This window comes from Lygodium microphyllum, chromosome 1 (assembly GCF_053477565.2).
Source record: "Lygodium microphyllum isolate KBCC chromosome 1, Lygodium_microphyllum_v1.1.10, whole genome shotgun sequence".
Classification (NCBI taxonomy): Eukaryota; Viridiplantae; Streptophyta; class Polypodiopsida; order Schizaeales; family Lygodiaceae; genus Lygodium; species Lygodium microphyllum.
Window position 1 is genome coordinate 150,237,168 of NC_141135.1, and position 21,938 is coordinate 150,259,105.

General features: G+C 41.7%; 1 protein-coding gene across 1 annotated transcript; it reads right to left on the minus strand.

Moving 5' to 3' along the window:
• Positions 1-457: 457 nt before the first annotated feature.
• Positions 458-21,492, minus strand: HEME2 (Uroporphyrinogen decarboxylase). The gene is made up of 6 exons (XM_087682782.1): positions 21,171-21,492; positions 20,480-20,601; positions 20,287-20,397; positions 19,987-20,175; positions 1,532-1,657; positions 458-1,443 (listed from the first exon to the last, which is right to left on the minus strand). The coding sequence occupies exons 1-6, from the start codon at positions 21,400-21,402 to the stop codon at positions 925-927; spliced, it is 1,299 nt and encodes a 432-aa protein (XP_087538908.1). The 5' UTR covers positions 21,403-21,492; the 3' UTR covers positions 458-924.
• Positions 21,493-21,938: the final 446 nt, after the last annotated feature.

Sequence of the window (21,938 nt, forward strand, 5' to 3'; positions counted from 1 at the left end):
AGCTCTAAGAAAAGCACAAAATATATGAAGGATTCCAATCTTTTGATCATTTGTGGCGCTCATGAGATGTACCAAGTACCATTAGCAACAAACACAAATGGTCCAACCTATCACCCAAACCCAATTATAAGGTACTGAACTTGCGTAGGAGATTGTAAAATAACACATTTCAACCTCAAGTCCAAGAGCATGGTCTTTGTTCTGCAAAAAGCAGAATCGCAACATCGTCTATCGTTACTTCCACTCTGCCATCATTGTAACAGTCGTCGTCGAGCTCGAGTAGGAAGTTGCTTTGAGTGCGCACGCGCACATGATTGATCTCTTGGGTTTTTAATGTTTACTAATACCCAAATAATCTATTGAAACGTCAAAACAAGAACCTGCAGAGGAATCTTCATGTGCACTGATCAGCACTGGTATAGGCTATAGCTACTTGGATGGTAACCTCCACTACAAGTTTTGTTTCCCGGAAAAAGGTGTGTAGCTATTATATGACTCGGAAGAATTTTACAATGAAGCATATTCTCCAGCTGAGAAGCAACGAATTCCTTTGCTAGATATCATGTAAATGACCAAAATATGAAATCACTAAAACAACATTATCTAGGGAGGGAGCGACAAGGCAAAGAAGCTGGCACCTCTCGTCATCCTCCTCGTATGGGTACTTTTATTATTATTATTACCACTACTACTGCTTTTGCTAGCCGTGCGCTGCATGCTATGTCTACACTCCTTATTGTGAATCTTGTTAGACCTTCTACGTCAGAGACCTCCATATCTGCCTACTGATTGTACAAGTTGAAAAGAATAGAATAGGATGGATGCATAAAAAAGGAGTAATGGTGTAAGATATGGAGTCTCAAGAGTTTTTCTTCTTCATCAGCTTCATTCTTCTCCTTCTCTCATTGTCAACTGACTCTACTTTTATTGGTAACGAACACCCTTTGCCACTTCAAAAAAGTGGCTAACATTTTCCTCGGGAGTCCCTACCAGTACACCGTGACCCAGATTCAGAATGTGCTTGTGCTGTCCAGCTTTGGATACAGTATCATAGATCCGAGCTGTAATGAAGTCTTTGCTTCCAAACAGAACGCCAGGATCCATGTTGCCTTGCACAGCCACATGAGAACCTAGCCTCTGTCTTGCTTCGGCCATGTCCACTGACCAGTCCACACTCACCACATCTGCACCTGCTGATGCCATTCTCTCAAGCAGCCCACCACTCCCACTTGCGTACAGAATAATTGGCAGGTCAGGGTGAGAGCTTTTAACCGCACCAATAATGCGTTTCAAATACAGTAAACTGAACTGCTCAAAATCAGCTGGAGACAACTGTGCAGCCCAGGAGTCGAAAATCTGCACTGCTTGAGCTCCATTGTCTGCTTGATACTGTATGTACTTAGTGATAGACCCTTCAAGCTTTTGCAGTAAGGAATGTAGTACCTGGAGCAGCATGGATAAACATGATGCTTTCAACTTGAAACTCAATTTAACTTATAACTAAAGCAAGTTACCAGCTCAGAGAGCGCACCTCTGGAGTTCTAAATGCCATAGTTTTGATCTTTGAATAATGTTTGGAAGAACCACCTTCCACAATGTATGAGGCCAAGGTAAAAGGAGCACCAACAAATCCTAGAACAGCTGCCGCATTACCCACCTACTCACAAAAGGGTTAATGCTTAAAATCATGAAAAGTGTACAAAGTAAATAAAAGGATCATTTGGAGCTTAGAAACATCGTGTGTGTCTTGTGAAAGTACACCTTCAGCATTCAATAAACACATGGCTTGACAATTCTCCTAATCTGAATTCTCTATATTCTAGAGTCTTAATGACAACATTTCAAGACCACCAGTTATGAGACCTAGATCCCCTGCCATGTTTATCCTAGGGTTTTAGGCTACTGCAGAAACTATTCCTGAAAAGTGACTGCTTGCTACATTGTCTACTTTCATGTGGTATTCATGCATTGTTTTGGCCATTGACTTCAGACCTAGAAGACAAAATGAAACTAAAAAATGCAATTACAATGAGCTGGAGAAGTGCTGCACCAATGCATCTGCACAAGGCACAACATACTATAACAAGATGCTGCTGTACCTACATATAATTCCAACTCCAATCTAAAACCTAACATACACCAGGTTCCTAGAGGCTATTGCAGTTAGGTAATATCAGACATAAAAAAAGGCACAAAACATAATGAATTGTGTACAGCTAATGGATTGTGAAGAGAAACCACATGAGAGTAGAGCAGAAATAGAAAACTGGACAATTGCAGAAAACTTATGAATAAGATAATAAAATAATTAAGAAATGCTGTGATCGCTGCCTGGCTGCCACACGGCACCTCTCTGCCCTGCCCAAACTGCTGCAATAAATGCTGACAACAGCATACAAACTGTCCAACCTGCTCCAAACTGGGAAAATCTGCCCTAAACTGTCCTTACACAGAATCACTCATCAAAATTTGGAAATGGCTTCTGTACATATACAGAAGTGCAAATGATTTCTAGGCCTTCTCACTAAGGATCTCGAATGCTAATGAAGAACGGCTGAGGGAAGTGCTTTCGTAACAAATCTGCCACACTATCCTCTATCTTACAATACTCCACATCTATGGCCCCATCCAAGAGCTTCTCATGAATGTAGTGATATTGTATCCTATGTGCTTTTGTCCCAGAATGGAAAACAGGATTCCAAGCCAAACCTATGCAACTCTCATTGTCACATAGAAGTGTAGCAGCTCTGGGTTGTTAACTGCCAAGCTCCTCCAACAACCTCCAAAGCCAAATGGTCTCATAAGTGATAGTACAAGCCGCTCAATACTCCCTTCTGTAATGATAGGGCAACTATGGGCTGCTTCTTGCTACTCCACAAGATAGCACCTATACCCAAAATGAAGCAATGACCTATGGTCAAGCATCTCCAACCTAGTCTAAGTCCGTCCAGCCTTGTAACATCAAAGCCGAACCATCTACACCTCCTGGATAAAATAGGCCAAGGTCAAGAATCCCACTCAAGAACCACAATATCCTCGATGTAGCTTGCCAATGAGCCTTTTGAGATTCACCCATAAATCTTGCAAGCAAACCAATTGAAAAGCACAAATCAATCCAAACATTTAAAAGCCATATCAACAACCCAACCATTTGTCTACATCATGAAGCATCCACCAAAGGAGAATCTGCATGAGCTGTAGCCTTCCAATTGGGATCCATGGGAGTAGAAATGGTTCAACACTCTTGCATTCAAAAGTGGTCAATAGCTCCTGCACATAACGCTGCTAGGAGAGAAAGATCCCCCTCTCAATCTGCCATATCTCATGACCTAGGAAAAAATGAAAGCCATATCAAATCAGCCTACATTACACATGTAGTTTTTCTAGACCACAAAATACATGTATATATGCAATACACATTGCACATTCTTTGGTAATGCACATTCACTTACACATCCATCCACCACATCACATACATACATTTTAAAATGCTATTTATGTATGTCATCCCACCCCCTGTCCCTGTTCCATGCTTTTGGTCGTCCCCTATCCCGTCCCCTGTTTCATTTTACTATACAAGAGACTGTTGTACATAGTTATCCTCCTTTAAGTCATCAAACAAAAACTTAGGCTTGACATCCAACTAGTAAACATGCCATTACTATGGCTAGCAAGAGCTAAAATTGTCCAAATTGTGGTCATACGAGCTATGGGCATAAACATATCATGAAAATCAACACCTAGCCTCTACAAAAAAACCCTTAGTGACCACGACCATGCCTTCTTGTGCTTATTGAGTCACTAAGATACTTTGTCATGAGGACGTAAAATTTTATTGCTTTGCTTAGCATTTGATTAAAAGTTAGTCTTATGTGCTAATGTTACTTCCACATGTGAGATGCAAGTTGATTATTTCAGTGTGGAACCCAAGACCCCAAGATATCAATTGATACCAAAAGCAAAAGTTATAATAACTTTACGCTTGACATATACTAGGTGATACCCAGTGTCAAAATTTGGGCCTAGATCAATTTATTGGCTACTAATGTCAATGGTGGCATTAGAGACTGGGCATTAATTGATTAATTAATGCCAGTCTAGGAATCAATAATTACTCAAGGATACTTGGAAGACAAGTTGGTCTAATAAATTTAATTACTGGTTGGTGAAATTATTTTTCTAGACACTAGAATAATTATTAAATTGTTTTTCAAAATTAATCTTTCAAATTTTAATTTAATGAATTGGATAATGCTAAAAAATGGGATTTGAAGGTTGCCACTTGGCAAAACTTGCCAATGCAAGTGAAAAAAAACGTTTTTAGGCATTGATAAAAGTCTATTCTAACCATTGTGAAAGAGAAAGACACTATTAGAGAGCAAGAAACATACTTGTTAGATATAAAAGATACGATACAATACGGTATGATAAAATACAGTACTTAATGGTACTTTATTATTTCATAAGATATAGTATGATATTAGTACAAAAAAACATGATTTTTTTAAAAACCATAAATCATTAAATTATAGAACACATGTTTAAAGCAGAAATAGCCATTTCATTACAAAATAAGATGAATACATGAGGGTGGCCATCACGGTCACATGGCCTACACACAACATGAGATACAACTACAATCCAATACATATATGATCCATGGATGATGCATCATAGTGGCATCATGCTTATGGATACAATGATAGTAGATACAAAAAAGAGAGAGACATATGAATCTATGATGAGACATCACTGTTATCATCATCATCAGAACCATCTGAGTGCTCATCAAGAGAGTTTGAAAATGACTCCTTAGCATTGGATGATAAGACTCTCTCATACTCATCCTCACTTATATAATTACTATCATCATCAAATGATAGCTCTCTAGGTGGCGGTTGTGTAGGCAAGGGGGAAATATCATCACAAGGCACGGGATGTGAGCTACTAGAGCCCCACCTTACATATAACTACAAGCCACTTGAAAAACCCCCCCCCCCAAAATATTGGAGGGCGTTGAATGACCATGCCCCTACTACCACCTACTCGAACTCCTCACCCACGAGCACGTTGACTACGAGTATGACGAGTATGTGTTGCTATAAGCTCTCTATAGAGCTCTACAAAAATCATCTCATCCACCTCTTGATGTATCGCCCATCAACTTGAATGTATCAATATTCACCTACTCAGTGCATATAAGATTATAAATGCTAGAGTGTAAATAATAAAATATAAAGTTTAAAGTTTAAAATAACAAATGTTAAATTTTAAGATTAAGTGTTTACATGCTTCGGACTATTCATGCTCATCATGGCTCTCATCATGCGTAAGTTAGTGCGGCAATAGACTAACCGCTCTAATTGTCGTATGCCAAGCCGATTGCGAATCTTCGTATGAAGAAAAGAATAGGCACTCCAATTTCTCTCACATACACCCGAAGAGCAATCCTGAACAAGGACCCTCATGGCTAAGGGCTGAAGGGTCTCCAATGCGTATACAAAGTTTTGCCACCAAAATAAAGGCTTCACAAGTGATTCTATCCTCTAACAAGTGGGAGAAGAAAAAGCCACATGCCCTCTCTGATCTGCATAGCATCCTAGCTTCTCTAGCACTGCATTGCGGTCATTCACATGGACCACATGGGTTAAATAAGCAAGCTAGTCCAAACAAAGCTCTCTATTATCCATGACCACCAGCGACTTGTAGACTAGATGTACCAATGCGGTAAAACCATGGATAGGCTTATGCATCCATGCCCATCTTCTCTTTGCTATCTCTAGAACATGTGCATGTTGTCTCTCTGTGACCACTGTATAGGCACGTGCCTCGGTCCTCCACCAATGCTGCTCTAAAGAAGTGAATGAGAAGGCCCATGGAGGACCCCTTGCAATCACTCATACGTAACACCCTATAAAGGGGAGTCACAACAATGACAACGGCACAAACTTTCTACCAAAATTAAGGCACATGCTTTCTCTGAACCACATAGCATCCTAGCTCCTCCAGTATTGCATTGTGGTCATCCACAGAGACCATGCGAGTCAAATAAGCAAGTTGGTCTAAACGGAGCTCTCTATCACCCATGACCGCCGGCAACTTGTAGACTTGATGTACCAATGTGACAAAACCATGGATGGGCTTATGCATCCATGCCCATTTTCTTTGCTATCTCTAAAATAGATGCACGTTGTGTTTGTGATCACTATATAAGCATCTGCTTTCACCGATGCCGCTCTAAGAAACTAAATGAGAAGGCCCATGGTAAACCTCTCGCAATCACTCATACATAACACCCTATAAGAGGGAGTCACAACAATGATAACAACAAGAACTTTCTGCCAAAACAGCTCATTAAGACACAAGCGCTACATGGCTTTGGCCTCCTTTGTCTTATGCTCATCCCACTCATTCCATAGAGTGGGCACCATTGTCTCGGCGAACGGCACCTCAAATGGAACCACTTTGGGTTGCAAACGGCCTAGCCAATTAATTTTTGGATGGGCAGGGTCAAATTTCTTGGCATGGATTAAGGGCTGAATTAATTTACAGAATTAATTATTTCTAAAAATTAATTAAATGGCTGGAAATTACTGAAAATGGATTGAGAAAGCTGCCACTTGGCAAAACTTTCCCATGCAAGTGGGAAAAAGGTTAAATAGGGCTGAAGGGAGAGGGAAATCTCATTTTTTCATTTTGGAGCTATTGGAAAGAGATGTTGGACTGTTGCTGCCAGCTCTTAGGGCCAATTCTCGACCATTGAAGACCATTTTGGTGATGGAGATTGCATATTCTCGACCTTGGGAAGCTGACAATTGCTGCTGATGCACTTTCTCCTACACAATCTCTAATGCTCCTATTGTTGTTGGTGCATCCGTTTGGGGCTGGTACAACAGGGCAGCAGCTGATTTTGATCAGTTCTTCGCGACAAATCTCAAAATTTTCTCTCTCTACAGCATTCTCTCATCTCCTCCAGCCTATGCTCAGCCATTCTCAGCAATTCTTAGCTATTTGGAGGAGATTTCAGCTGTTTTTGATGGGCTGATCTGTAATTTCTGCAGTAAACCCTAATTTATAGCAGAAATTAGGGTTTAGCAACCACCTTGGGATCCGTGCCATGGATTGAAGGCTCAAGGGACTGAAATCAGCAGCTGATAATTGAAGATTATCAAGGGATTTCAGGAGCCAGCCCATCCCAAATTGATTTGGGGCAGCATTTGGCCAGCCAAGGGTCAAATTGGAGAAGAAGTCCTAGGTGAATCAAGGGGCAAAGGACCCAAAAGGCTTGCTGGTCATCTATGACAACAAAAGCAATTGGTTAGCAGGAGGAGATTGAAGAATCTCGAGTTGTACTCCTTCCAATTGAATGAAAGCTAAAGAAATACCGCAAGGGGCGCCAGTTTTGGGGCCAACAGGGAGTCTACTGTCCAAGAATGTTATGGTAAAGTGTGTATTTCGTTTTATATGCATTTATTTATTGCTGTAATTAACTCTTAAATCAGGTTATCACCACCCATTCCGAGAAGGAAGGCTGGTTTCATGGTTCCATTGCCGAGATACATCAAATCTCTTGATTTGGTGGGCCCAAGGCACCTGATTGCAAGCCAAAGCTTTGTGCTAGTGCTAATCTTTTGCTCAGCTGAGAAATTACAGCAAGATGTCTTCATACAATGGAATGCAATCAAGCAGTAATGATGCCTCTCATGATGCACATTCACATGGGAAAGAAGGAAATGCAATGCCTGATCTTGGACAAGGCACGAATCATGAACAACATGCTGAAAATGTGACTGAAGGCCAAGATGTTGGACCCTCAATGCAAAAAGAGGATGATGATCAACAAGGGGAAATGGAATTCGATGATGCATTCAAGAATCGAATGAGGGCAGCAGCCAATATCTTTGCTGAATTGGCAAAAGATCCTCAATTTACTCGGTTTTTGAACACTCCTGCGAAGGACAACAAGAGCAAGAAGAGAAAATCCTCTTCTAGAACTTTGGGACATCAAGATGCACTAAAGAACAAGCCAAAGCCTTCTCAAGAGGCTCCTAAAGATGCTCATGGTCAAAAGCAGTTGGTGCCAGTTGGGCAAGAAATGCATATGCAAGTTCATGATGTAAATGCTAATCCTATGGTTTTTGGACAGCAAGGTTTGTATGAGAATTTAGGGTAACCAGCTTACTTTGGTGATAGCACAATTTTTCATACTATGGTGGGTAAGCGACCGAATGTGGGAATGCATGGCACACCTCCCCATAATTTTCAGCAACCAATGCATGGCTTGCATAACCCAATGTACTTGGGTATGGCTCATGGAATGCATAATCCGATGTATGGCGGCATCGGTATGATGCCAGGTGTGCAAAATCATGCATATGGGCAAGCATCAGTACTCCGTCGTGCTTTTGGGGCTCAAGGAATAAGTGCTGGTCATGCAAGTGCTCCGTTTAATGCTGGCTATCATGAAAATTGCCTCTACACTAGCAGATATACTATGCCTTTCATGTGAGCCTGTTTGAGGCCTTTTAATGGTGATGTGCCTAAGGATGTATCTGCTGAAATTCAGTCCAATGTAAAGGAGCTAAATAAGATATTGGTATCTGAGCAGATTTTGGCACATAAACAGAAAAGATCAAAGGTAAAGCTTCCATAAGCTATTGGGTGAAGTTTAACAATTATTCACCAATGGATGCTAAATGGATGGAAAAGGATGACTTGGCAGACCATCCTCAGTTGTTGCAGCTTTACCTTGATGCCTTTTAGTTAGAGCCGACTTTGGATCGGGCTCTTTCAGGTTCAGCAGGGCAAGGGTCCAGAGTACCACCTGATACACAAGGGGGAGGTAGCACTTCCACTCCTCCAAGGATGGACTGCTCTCGTGTATAGTGGATCTCGGATGTATTTAGCATGCATCCAAGGTACTGTGCTGACACTATGTCTGCCATGAGGTCACTATTCAGTGTACTAGTCACTATGGTATGTATGCAAATGGGTATGGTTTTCATTGCAGCTCTGAAACTGTACATTGCATCAGGTTATGATCATGAGAGATTGATTACCAAGTGCTGGTTTTCAGTGTATGATTATTAGTTTCAGTGGTATTCAGCTGGTTCTATGGACAGCAGCATGTGTATTGAATGCCATTGACAATTCAGCCATGGTTTCGGCTCGGTTTATGCTTTACCATGGTTGTGTAGTCAGCATTGTTAAATAACAAGAGTTTGGGATGCATCCGATGAGTTTCTGGCAACAGTTTTGGACTATTGTTGAGCTTTATGCTAGCTGGAAATTTTTAGCAAATGATGGGCATATGAGATAGTTAGCCAGCAGTGGCCAATGTTGTGTTGACTATGATGCCTTGTGAAAATTCCAGTGCAATATTGTTTGCTTTGACACATTACAATGCAATCGAGGACGATTGCAAGGATTTCAAGGCGGTGGTCTGTCACGCGGACGAGAAAATTTGATGCTTTGATTATGTTTAATTGACATTTGATTAAAAGATTAATCAAATGTGCAATTAAAAGATGCACATGTGTTGCACATGTGAGGTGCAAGCTACTTTTTCACAGTTGAAGACCGAAGGATCCTGTGAAAAAGATGGGTGCAAAGGCAAAAGTTGTAACAAGTTACACTTGTTAGATTCTAGGTGAATTTTGGTTTCAGTTTGCCCCTAGGACCATTAATTGGCCATTAAGTGTCAGTGGTGACACTAGGGACTAGGCAATTTTTGGATGAGCAAGGTCAATTTTCTTGACAGAATTAATTAATTCTGAAAATTAATTAAATGGCTGGAAATTGCTGAAAATGGATTAAGAAAGCTGCCACTTGGCAAAGCTTTCCCATGCAAGTGGGGGAAAGGTTAAATAGGGCCGAAGGGAGAAGGAAATCTCGTTTTTTCATTTTGGAGCAATTGGAAAGAGGTGTTGGACTATTGCTGCCAGCTCTTGGGGCCAATTCCCAGCCATTGAAGGCCATTTTGGTGATGGAGATTGCATATTCTTGACCTTGGGAAGCTGGCAATTGCTCTTGATGCACTTTCTCCTGAAGATCACAATCTCTAATGCTCCTATTGTTGTTGGTGCATCCGTTTGGGGCTGGTACAACAGGGCAGCAGCTGATTTTGATCAGTTCTTCGCGACAAATCTCAAAATTTTCTCTCTCTACAGCATTCTCTCATCTCCTCCAGCCTATGCTCAGCCATTCTCAGCAATTCTTAGCCATTTGGAGGATATTTCAGCCGTTTTTGGTGGGCTGATCTGTAATTTCTGCAATAAACCCTAATTTATAGCAAAAATTAGGGTTTAGCAACCACCTTGGGATCCGTGCCATGGATTGAAGGCTCAAGGGACTGAAATCGGCAGCTGATAATTGAAGATTATCAAGGGATTTCAGGAGCCAGCCCATCCCAAATTGATTTGGGGCAACATTTGGCCAGCCAAGGGTCAAATTGGAGAAGAAGTCCTGGGTGAATCAAGGGGCAAATGACCCAAAAGGCTTGCTGGTCATCTATGACAACAAAAGCAATTGGTTAGCAGGAGGAGATTGAAGAATCTCGAGTTGTACTCCTTCCAATTGAATGAAAGCTAAAGAAATACCGCAAGGGGCGCCAGTTTTGGGGCCAACAGGGAGTCTATTGTCCAAGAATGTTATGGTAAAGTGTGTATTTCGTTTTATATGCATTTATTTATTGCTGTAATTAATTGGTTAGCAGGAGGAGATTGAAGAATCTCGAGTTGTACTCCTTCCAATTGAATGAAAGCTAAAGAAATACCGCAAGGGGCGCCAGTTTTGGGGCCAACAGGGAGTCTACTGTCCAAGAATGTTATGGTAAAGTGTGTATTTCGTTTTATATGCATTTATTTATTGCTGTAATTAACTCTTAAATCAGGTTATCACCACCCATTCCCAGAAGGAAGGCTGGTTCCATGAGCCTCCAATGTTCTTCTTTTATCGAAGCCAGATGCGGATGTGGAGCCACCATCCCCAATGGTAGAGGCCTCTCCCACATCGGTTGAAGATACACCCACATTCAATGCTTCCTAATTAGTAGGCATAGGAGTTGGTGCCAATACGCCACTTCCTCCTCTTGTGGATTCCCCTCTCATCTTGGCGAGAATCTCATCCGCGAAGTTTTGAGAGATTTCTCTGCATGGAGCAACTTGATCGCCCATCTTGGAAAGATGTTGGAGAAGCTGGGTTGCACGACCTGTATAGCACTTTCCACAATACTTGCAAGTCCAATGGTGGAAAGTTGGGCTTCTTTGTGTCCCTTTCCACATGGATAGCATGCAAATTAAAGACCTCATGCTTCTCAGGAGTCATGGTGACGATGATGAAACTTGAAAGTGAAAATTGAAAGAGAGGGAAAGGATTGAGGGAAACGTTAAAGTTGAAAGAGCAAGAGTGAGAGAGAGGAGATGGAAGAGCCTTGAGCCTTGAGCCTTGATAGGGTGTGGGAAAGAGGAGAGAGTCAAAGGCTAGCGCTTCACATATTACAAATCAATTCAAGATCCAATAGAGGTAGATGAGAATGGCAAATGCTTGTCGAATTGGTTTGGAAGTATGGAGGAAAGGAGAACCCTTTGTAGATGAGAGAAGGGTCAAACAGTCAAAGAGGGGTCAAGAGTCAAACATGGCTGCTAGCTGGATACAATCCAAGGTGGGCTAGGGAAGGAGTGTATAGCTGGAAAAGAGGGTGGGCTGAGGTATCCAAGGCTTCCCACCCTCCCAAATGTGCCACACAAAACACACAATGCACATGCAGGTAGAACGTGTAGATGGAACACAAGGACATACGAGAAGACGTGAAAGATGCGATGGCCAAAAAGGCATGTTTTATCATACGAAACCGTATAGATACGTACAGTACCATACAAGACGAATTATATGGTATGATCAATACCGTACAACATATGAAGGCAACTATGGCAAGGAGATACTACTGATGTGATTTGTAGCTACCATGGACTTGTCCTACAATAGGCAACAGCAATTTGGAGCCCTCCAAGAGCAAGTGATAGCAGCCCAAGGTCTTTCTGGTGCAAGTGACAGCATACAAGAGAGGGCAACAGTCTTTTCGGTGGTCCTAAGCTGTAGATGATAGTTTCCATGGCTATTTGAGTAAAAAACAACAGATTATGGCAGATAAGAGCAATCTAGAGCCAACAACAGGCTGGCCACAGCAAAAGAAGGCCCATCAAGGGCAGGTGACATCATCAGCTGGCTGGCTACAACATTCAAGTGCTTCCATGTTGCAACCAACTGCTTCTCTTGCTAGTTGAAACAAGTAGCAAGCAGATTGGAGGGTTTCTCCGCAAGAAATCTCTGAACTTTCTCTTTGTCTAGCATTCTCTCACCCCCTTTAATCAATTCTCAAAAGATCTCAACCATTTAGAGTAGATCTCAATCAAATTTTGGCAACAATTGGAGAATTTCTTCTGTAAGCCATAAATTTCTGCAGAAATTAGGGTTTAGCAGCCACGTCGAGACCTGTGCCATCAATAGAAGGCATCACATACTAAATTCAGCACCTGAAATTTTTGAAATTGTCAGGCAATCTAGATGCCAACTGATCCATTGTAAATTGGGGCATTTTAGCAGCCATGTCGAGACCCGTGTCATCAATAGAAGGCATCACATACTAAATTCAGCACTTGAAATTTTTGGAATTGTCAGGGAATCTAGATGCCAACTTATCCATTGTAAATTGGGGCAGTATTTGGCTGGTTGGAGACCAATTAGAGCAAGTCCTAGATGAAAATCAAGGGGCAAATTGCCCAATTTGTTTGCTGATTGTTGGAGTGGCAAGGGGGGTTTTGGATCAGTGAAGGAGATTGTGGAATCTCGGCTTTGTAATCAATCCATTAGAAATTGAAGGTAAAGAAATACCAAAACAGGTACCAGTTTTGGGGCCAATAGGGTGTGTCCAAGAATTTTAAAGTAAAGTGTGTGCTTGATCAAGAATTACCACCCTAGCTAAGAAGGAAGGCTTGTTTCATACTTGGTCTTAAAGACCCACTTTACTCCAATCACCTTGTAATGAGCGGACCTAGACACAAGATACCAAGTGCCATTCTGTTCGATAAACTCCAACTCTTGCTCCATGGTCATCAAACCATAGTTAGTACAAACAAGCACAGTGAAATGTGCTTGGTTTCTTCAAAATCATAGCAAGCTATCCTATGGCTGCCACTCCTTGAGAAGCCCCTCGATCCATGCATCACGGAGTATACGAACCCAATGAAGAGGAGGCCGATACTCCCCTCATTGTTCTGCCTCTTACAAAGTCTCTGGAACATCCACCGAGCAAGCTATCCTATGGCTGCCACTCCTTGAGAAGCCCCTCAATCCATGCATCCTGGAGTATATGAACCCAATGAAGAGGAGGCTGATACTCCCCTCACTATTCTGCCTCTTACAAAGTCTCTCGAACATCCACCGATGGAGAAGCCGATGGAGAAGCAATCTCCTCATTTTTAGATGAAGCCTCAAGAGGCATAGACTCCACTGGAGCTAGCTCAAGTGCCCAACTATCACCTAGATCTCCAAGAATACAGTGCTCTTCACTCCCCTCTAAAGCTCAAGACTCCATGAACGGCACATCTCGGCTCGTATAGACATCCTATAAGATGGGATTATATGTCTTGTACCCTTATGACTAAGAGTTATAGCCAACAAACACTTGTTTCTTGGAAGCCAGTTCAAACTTCTCCCTCTATTTCTTTGGAAAGTGAACATATGCATCACATGCAGACTCTGAAATAGAAATCGTCTAGCCTTAGTCCAAATTACACCTCAAAAGGAGTGATACCTATAACAGCGAATGTAGGTGACCAATTTAGAATATGAATTATGGTGGCCACTGCTTTGGCCAAGAGCGATTGAGGTGTCTGTTGCCAATACTTCATCATAGTTCAAGCCATCTCAATCATACTCCTATTCTTCCACTCCAAAATACCATTCTCTTGAGAAGTATTCATGTTAGTATACTCCTGATGAATCCCTCGATCTGCACAAAACCGAGAATATTCATTGGAGAAAAACTCTCCACCTTTATCGAATCTCATTGTCCTAGGCTTTCTCCTTGAACAGTTTTTCCTTAAAGATAAGCCAATCCTTAAAATGTGAAAAAGTTTTAAATTTTAGTACCAAAAAATATGCCCATGTCATCTCACTATAATCATCAACAATTAGCAATCAACATAAAGTAAAGACTTCCCTTGAGCAACTCTGCATGCTGTAGCTCAAACTGAGGCTAAGAAATAAGAAGAAGAGAAGTAAGGGTTAAGGAACTCTGTATCTTATACATACCATTCTCCTCAAAGCACCTATCTCATCTTTCAATCAAGAATCCAAAAGGAGCCCCTATCAATCTCAGCCGTGAGGCAAAGTCCACAAATCTTTCTCATCAAAAAGAGATGATAGCCCAAGCCTAGAACATAAAGAACCTCTAAAGAGTGAGCACTACCATGCCTATCCAGTGAAACCAACCTTCCTTCTCGGAGAGGGAGGTAAAACCTAATTAAGCATACACTAATGGCAATTAATAATTAAGCATAAACAGAAATGTGCACACTACCTTGTCAATCTTGGACAATAGACACCCTATAGGCCCCAAAATTGGCGCTCCTTTCGGTATTTTTTTAACTTCAATTGCCAATGAATCAACTTCAATTGCCAATGAATCAATCTTGGACAATAGACACCCTATAGGCCCCAAAATTAGCACCCCTTTCAGTATTTCTTTAACTTCAATTGCCAATGAATCAACTACAAGCTAAGATTGTCCAATCTCCTTGGCTAATCCAAAAATCCCTTCTTGTTCAAACAATTAGCATGCAATTTGGGCCAATCACCCCTAGATTTTCACCGAGGGCTTGCTCTAAATTGGACCCCAACTCGCCAGATGCTACCCCAAATTTACAATGGATGGCTAGGCATTTGAAATCCCTAACAATTCACAAATTTCAGGTGCTGATTTCAATATATGATGCCTTCTCCTATTGGCACAAGTCCCAAGGTGGCTGCTAAACCCTAATTTCTACAAAATTTTAGAATTTACAGTAAAACTCCCTCTACTATATACCAAATATGGCTGAGATCTGCTGAGAATGGCTAGGAAATGCTGCCATCTTCTGAGAGAAGGTGAGAGAAAGCTGGAGAGATAGAGCTCCTTGATTTTCCACATGGAAAAGAGCTCAAATCTGATTGCTAAATGTGCTAAACTACATTTAATGCAGTCACTTGCTGCCAAGAGGGCAATAAATGCTGTCGCCTACACCTAGGAGGGTTGGAATTGCTGTCGCTTGCTCCTAAATGGTCTTCTCCTACTACTAGATGCCCCAGAAAGTCCTCTAATGGCTGCAAATCAGACTAGCAACATCCCCTTCCTCTTGCTTGCAAGCTAGATGCATTGAATGGCTCAAATCAGGCCCAAAAACGTTTTTCCTCAATTGCGTGGATATTTGTGCCAAATGGCAACCTTCTAAACCCATTTTTCAACATTATCCTGACTTTAAATTAATTTTTAGAATTAAATAATTTTGAATATTAATTTCAATCCTTCTGACCCTACCCAAATTAAATGTGCCCATCTATAATTAAATTAGCTAAGCCATTTGCAACTTAGAATGGTTCACAACTTCTATTGACACTTAGACTGGAATTAATTAATCAATTAATGCTAGTTCCTAGTGTCACCATAGACACTTATTGGCCAAACCATTGTCCTAGGATCAACACTGACACCGACTGACCACCAAAACCCAATTGGCATAACTTATCACAACTTTTGCCTTTGACACCCGCTACATCCTTGAGGTCCTTGGCCTATTACCATGAAATAACTACCATGTGCATCACATGTGCTAAACAATCTTGCACATTTGATTAATAACCTAATCAAATGTTATCAGCAAGATTAAAGAATCTCAAAGTTTCACATCCCTATAGCATCTGAAATCAGTTGCATATCACCCTTACCTTGTATAGAAATCAAAGAACTAACCCCAATCAAAGTATGCCCATACATTGGATCCATGTAGGCAATATCATTTGAAGAAGGAGTCATGTGGAGGAAAGAGCCACTATCCATAATCCACTCACAAGAACATACTAGACGATCCTATGTAAAGAATGCAACAACCCCCAAATGTAGAAACACTACTAATGAAGGAGCACCCAACGCTCTTGAGTCCTTTGTAGTCTTCTTTGCCTCCTTGGTTTCCTTCTAATCCTTATCCGGATCTTTCTTTAAGTGACTTGTCTTACCACATATGTGGCAAATAGACTCCTTGTCTTTTTTGTTCTTGTCTTCCTTTCTTTGCTTTGGCTTCTCCTTTTGGGAAGCTTGATCTATAAGAGCCTTAGATTTTTGTGAATTCATAACATTCAATTGTTCCTCTTGGTCCAAGACCGTAGGAACCAACTCCTGTCTTTGACCTCCCTGAAGTAATCAAGATGAAGAAAAATGCATTAAACCTAGGGGACAACTGCAATAACAAAGAAATTGCCATATCCTTAAAGGAGATTGGATTGTTAGCATTCTTAACCTCCATTTGTAGTTGTTGACGCTTGTTCACATGGTCCTGCATGGAAGTAGACTTACTTTGATTCAAAGACTGCATCTACACCTCCTAAGAAACCCATGGCAGTCATTCTAGTGTAGAGTTGATCAAGTTCGAGCCATATCCCTAGAGCATTGGTAGTATGCTCAATAACAAGGACTATCATGGCTAGAGTACATGAAAGAAATAAGAAAGAACGGATATGTGCATTCAGCTTATCTCAATGTGTCTATACCGTTGCCAACTCTGCTTTCTTTGAAGAAGAAAGTTTGGAAAGATCTTGGGCCAATGGACGGTCAATAACCTCTATTCTTGAGCTTCGCTAAATCATAAGACTCCAAGATAGCAAGCATCATCACCTGTCAAATGCAATAGTTCTTCCCATCTAGCTTTCAATCCTGTGTAAGAGTTGGTAGATCGTGGACCTTTCAGTCCATAATCACCTGCAACTCCACATCGATTTCATACAACATGACTCTTGAATAAACTGCGCAAAACAAGGGTAGCCCCCTTTAACTCCAAAAAGGGGGCTATCCTTCAGTCCATAATCACTTGCAACTCCACATCAATTTCATACAACATGACTCTTGAATAAACTGCACAAAACAAGGGTAGCCCCCTTTGACTCCAAAAAGACAGCCTGCTAGGGCTAACTTCCTCTATTCCTCCTTCACACCTTCCTGGGAATGACCAAATCTCTAACACATAGCCTAGCACCCTATTCGTCATCATCTCCATTGCTATGTTTGTTGGTACTACTCCCTAGACTGGTACGGCCAATTACCTCCATGAGTATTCTGTGTTTGCAGTTCCTGCTACCACCCCAACACCCAGGCAACAGCTATCAGCCATCAACCACTTTATGGAAGCTGCATTTGCAAAACAGATTCAAGCTATCTACAACAGGTTATGCCCTCTTTATCAACTCTACATCAGATACTTGAATATTTGTGTTTTCTTCAATCCTGAAGGGCTGCCCATTAATCACCTATCTACAGCCACTTACACAAAGAAATCCTCATCGCATATTCTTGTATTTTCTTCTCCAATTGGCTGCCCAATAGTCGCCTTGACAACAGCCATCACCTCCAAGAGATTTCAACATATCCTTCATCTCTCCTAAGGACTGCATTTCACTTCTTCTACTATTGTCCTTTATCTTCCAATGTTAATTCCGACATTGCACTACTCAAAGGACTCATTTCACTCCCTCCACACGGAACAGCCCTTTTCCTTGTCATCGACGCCTTTGCCCAAAGGACTGCATTTCGCTCCCTTCATAGTGCAGATCCCTTCTAGGTGTGCCTCCTAATCAACCAAGGCAATGCAATCATCTCCAAGCTCCGTTCCATTGTATCAACATGATTTATTCAGCATGACTCAGTGTTTCTCATTCTTCATTCATCTTCTTCTTCAATGTTTCTAAGTTTTGGTCTTAGTGTTTGGCGTGCACACTATGTTTCTTCCTGCAAACCCTATCATCTCTCAACATTGGTATCAAAGCATATCATTCCATCTTCTAGCAAATGGACCCCTACATGCTTCATCTTTAGGCTGATGATAGGGATGCTCGTAAGTGCTACTCCAATTTGGCTTTCACATAATGATTGTTGTGCTCTATGTGGAAAGTGTAGCTCTGCCACCAATAAGCTCCTCAAGTGGATGGCCTCACTGGTTCCATCATATGAGGCCTCATATTCAACCTCAACCAAAGATGCAACAACAATATTTATGATGTGACATTAATGATGTTTGTGCTTGGTAACATCATTGATATTGACAATGATCTGAAACATAGATAGCAAATGCAAATATTACAAAGTTGAAGTTGTGACAAGTTCAAGCAAGAGGACAAAATGTGTGCATGTCATAGTTACCTAAAATGGGAATTGGAATGAGAACAAGGACCCCCAATATAAGGGGAATGCCTAAGGTCACGGAACAGGAACAAGGGGAGCGGCATACGTCTTAGATACCCCCAAATTGCCCCAAGAAAGCCTTGAATGCCCGAAATTGATTCAAATTGTTTCGATAGTCCCCGATGCCCCAATTGCCTGAAATGTCCCAAAATTTTCCCAATTGCCCAAATTGCTCCCAATGCCCAACATTGGCCCCGATTCCCCATATGCCCCCACATTGCCCCAATAGTCACAAATCGCCACAGATGCCCCAAAATTGCCCCGATAGGTCGACCCAATTGCTCTAAATTGCCCCAATTTCACCAAAATTGATTCAATTTTCCTTGATAATTAAAAAATACCCTGAAATTGGGGACCAAGGGTTGAATTTGATTGCAATTCGCAAGAGTTGATGATGCGTCTAATGTGAACCTTACTCGGACTCGCAATCAACTTGTGAGTTCTCGACTCTTTTAAGTCTTGAGGTCGACACGGGGCAAGGTGGGGCGTGGATGTGTGAGCACGCAACAAGCAATGGAGACGGGCGAACAGGCAGCAAAAGAAAAGAGACATAGGCACAAGGAAGAAGAAAAGTCATTAATTTTGACCAGCAAGATTGGAATGGCCATTCCAAAAATATACCGGCAAAGGGAATGGCAAGGAACAATTGAGAATGTTCCGGAACAAGCCTCAGAATGGTAGCGAACATTCCCTTTCCGTTTCGCCTCCTAGGAGGGTTTGGACTGCATTAGCCATTCCTAAAAGCTGGAGCGACCATTTCCTGTTTCTATGGGGCATGTAGTCTAGCAAATATAGGGACACCCATGGGCATTGAACAAACACTCAATCATAGCTGCACTCATAACAAGGGCAAACTAGAGGGATATCACGGCACATTATCAAGGGATACAAGCATCTTACAGGGCACAAGACAATTATCCAACCATTTTGCTCATGGGCGTAAACCCACCAAGCACCAACAAACAATCTTTTAAAGTGATTGATATATATTATAGAAGGATTTAGAAATCACAGTAAAAAATCCTTATCAGCATGCAGGTCCAGAAAACAAAATGCACTGGTGAAGAAATGCAATTTGTCCAGGGTCATACTTATTGCAAGTAAATTTTCTGGCCTGTTTTTCTGTGCCACGATCAACTGTTCAGGTATTGAAAAAACCAAACTCTAGTATGAAAAACCATCTATTTCTACACACTGCTGTTATACTTAATGACTACAATAGGAAGTGAACTTTAAAGATGAGTAAGCTGTGCCGAAGAACATCTATAACTTGTGATTAGAACATGGCGAGAGATGCGAGAAACAAACTCTAGAAAACAATGCCATCCATTTCAAACACATCATTTCATAAAATAGAACTACATACAGGATTGATCTATCAAGACAAGGAAGCTGTGGCTGAAAAAAATAATGCATGTATGGACAGTGAGCAAGCAATTGACCAAAAGAATATCGGGCTAACTTGACGCTACAAAACATATATACCGAGGGGAACACACCTCACTTCGTAAAGCTCGGAGTGTTTCTCCAACATATGGAGCAGCTTCCTCGGGAATCAGCTCTCTAACCACAGCTACATCAGCAGCAGACTGAATTGGATTGTGAATAATGGGGCCTTTACCTTTAAGTATATCAAATGGTATATTCATGCCAGTAAGGGGAGTCAAAATATCTGAAAATAATATCACCTGCAAAAGGCTCACTGTATGAGCAAGGACAAAATAGAAACAACAGGAGCTCTGCTTTCATTTGTGTAGACAATAACAAGTGTGAGCTCTCTATTTCTGATTTGGACTCACCCCATCCGGCTGGTAAACTTTCCAAGGCTGAAGAGAGATTTCAGTGGAAAGCTCCACATTCTCAGACCTTTCCCTGAATGATGGATATTTCTCACATAGATCTCTGTAAGCCTATGTACAGGTTATGGTCAGTGGCAGTAGGGAAATTGAGAGCGAACAAGTTTAGTAAATAATAAAAGGCTACTAGACACACTTTCATATATCTGCCAGCTTGTCTCATCATCCAAACAGGAGGTCGGTCGATTTTCTCTCCCCTAACAGCACGGAGAAGAAGAGGCTTTTCCAGCTCTACAGGTGCTGCCTTTTCAGCAGTTTCTGAGATGAAAATAACAGCACATGCACAAAAAAAAAAGAGTATAACTAAGGTTTCTGCAAACGATGGAAAGCCTTTAGGCTGTAACTGTAACAGATCTGTGCACAATATCAATTTCAAATCTGCATGTACCTATGGAGCATAAACGTACAACCAGAATACAAACTCAAATACTCTACCACACAGTTAAAAGTTAATATTCAGATTGTGCCAGTAGGCATTGCATACAGACTTTCAAGCATGACTTGTGTTGTGAGGGACATGATGATAACTGTTGAGAAAGGTTAGAGCATCTTTCCTGTAGATTCAAAATCCTAAATCAGACATGAGTGAAAATGCAAGCTTTGACTAAGGATTTAAAATGGTGTTAGCACGCGCACACGCGCAAACACACACACACACACACACACTCTCTCTCTCTCTCTCTCTCTCTCTCTCTCTCTCACAAAAATTAATGAATTGAAACACTTACAAAGGACCTTCTGGCCATCCAAGCAAACTCAAAGACAGGTAGGAAACAACACATGGAGCCAATGGCTAAAAAAAGACACGCACACTCTCTCTCACACACCTGTTGCCACAGTCTGAGCCAAACAGAAAACAAGGCAGCGAATTCGCTGGTGCCTGTTGAATGCTAAAGGCTCCCGAAGCGAAGCAAAACGCAAAGAATGGCCCATAAACGCGCCAGGAGCGTGGCACGCAGCGGGGGAAGGCACCACGGCTGAAGGCACCACGGCTGATGTCGCCTGCTCGCGATGCAATGGCGGAGGGGAAGGACCAAAGGAGGAGTAGGCTGCAGCCATCTCGCAGCCCCGCCCCTTCGCCCGCAGTAGCTCTCGCTCGGTCGATTGCTATCACACTCACACACACACACACACACACACACACTCTCTTTTTTTTTCGTAAAACACACATACACTCTCTCTCTCTCTCTCTCTCTCTCTCTCTCTCTCTCTCTCTCCAGCCAGTTTAAGATAACGTGAGCGGATGCTGCGGGGCCCATGTCCAAGCGGTTACTCGAGAAGCAAGAGTCATGCCACTCGAGACACCAGACTCTCACGAGTCATTGAATCCACCAGTGAACTTGGAGGCACTTCAAACTAGTCCTGGTTGATTATCGTTAAGATTTTCTTCTATTATATACTAGTGTTTCGCACGTCAACTTGGAGGCATTTCAAACTAGTCTTGGTTGATTAATGTTAAGATTTTTTTCTATTATATACTAGCGTTCCGCGCATGCAACGCTAGGTAGTGAAGCAACAAGCGAAGTTGTGAACTTCGCTCAACAATCCATTTCTCATTTTTCTCTCTTCTCTTTTTCTTCTCTCTCTTTCCCCTA

What these genes read in the sequence shown, in the direction of transcription:
- HEME2 (XM_087682782.1), bottom strand. Translation starts at nt 21,402, where the DNA reads ATGGCTGCAGCCTACTCCTCCTTTGGTCCTTCCCCTCCGCCATTGCAT. An exon ending in AAGCTGGCAGATATATGAAA is followed by an intron (nt 20,398 to 20,479) that starts GTGTGTCTAGTA and finishes ACCTGTACATAG; the next exon opens with GCTTACAGAGATCTATGTGA. An exon ending in AAGTTTACCAGCCGGATGGG is followed by an intron (nt 20,176 to 20,286) that starts GTGAGTCCAAAT and finishes AGCCTTTTGCAG; the next exon opens with GTGATATTATTTTCAGATAT.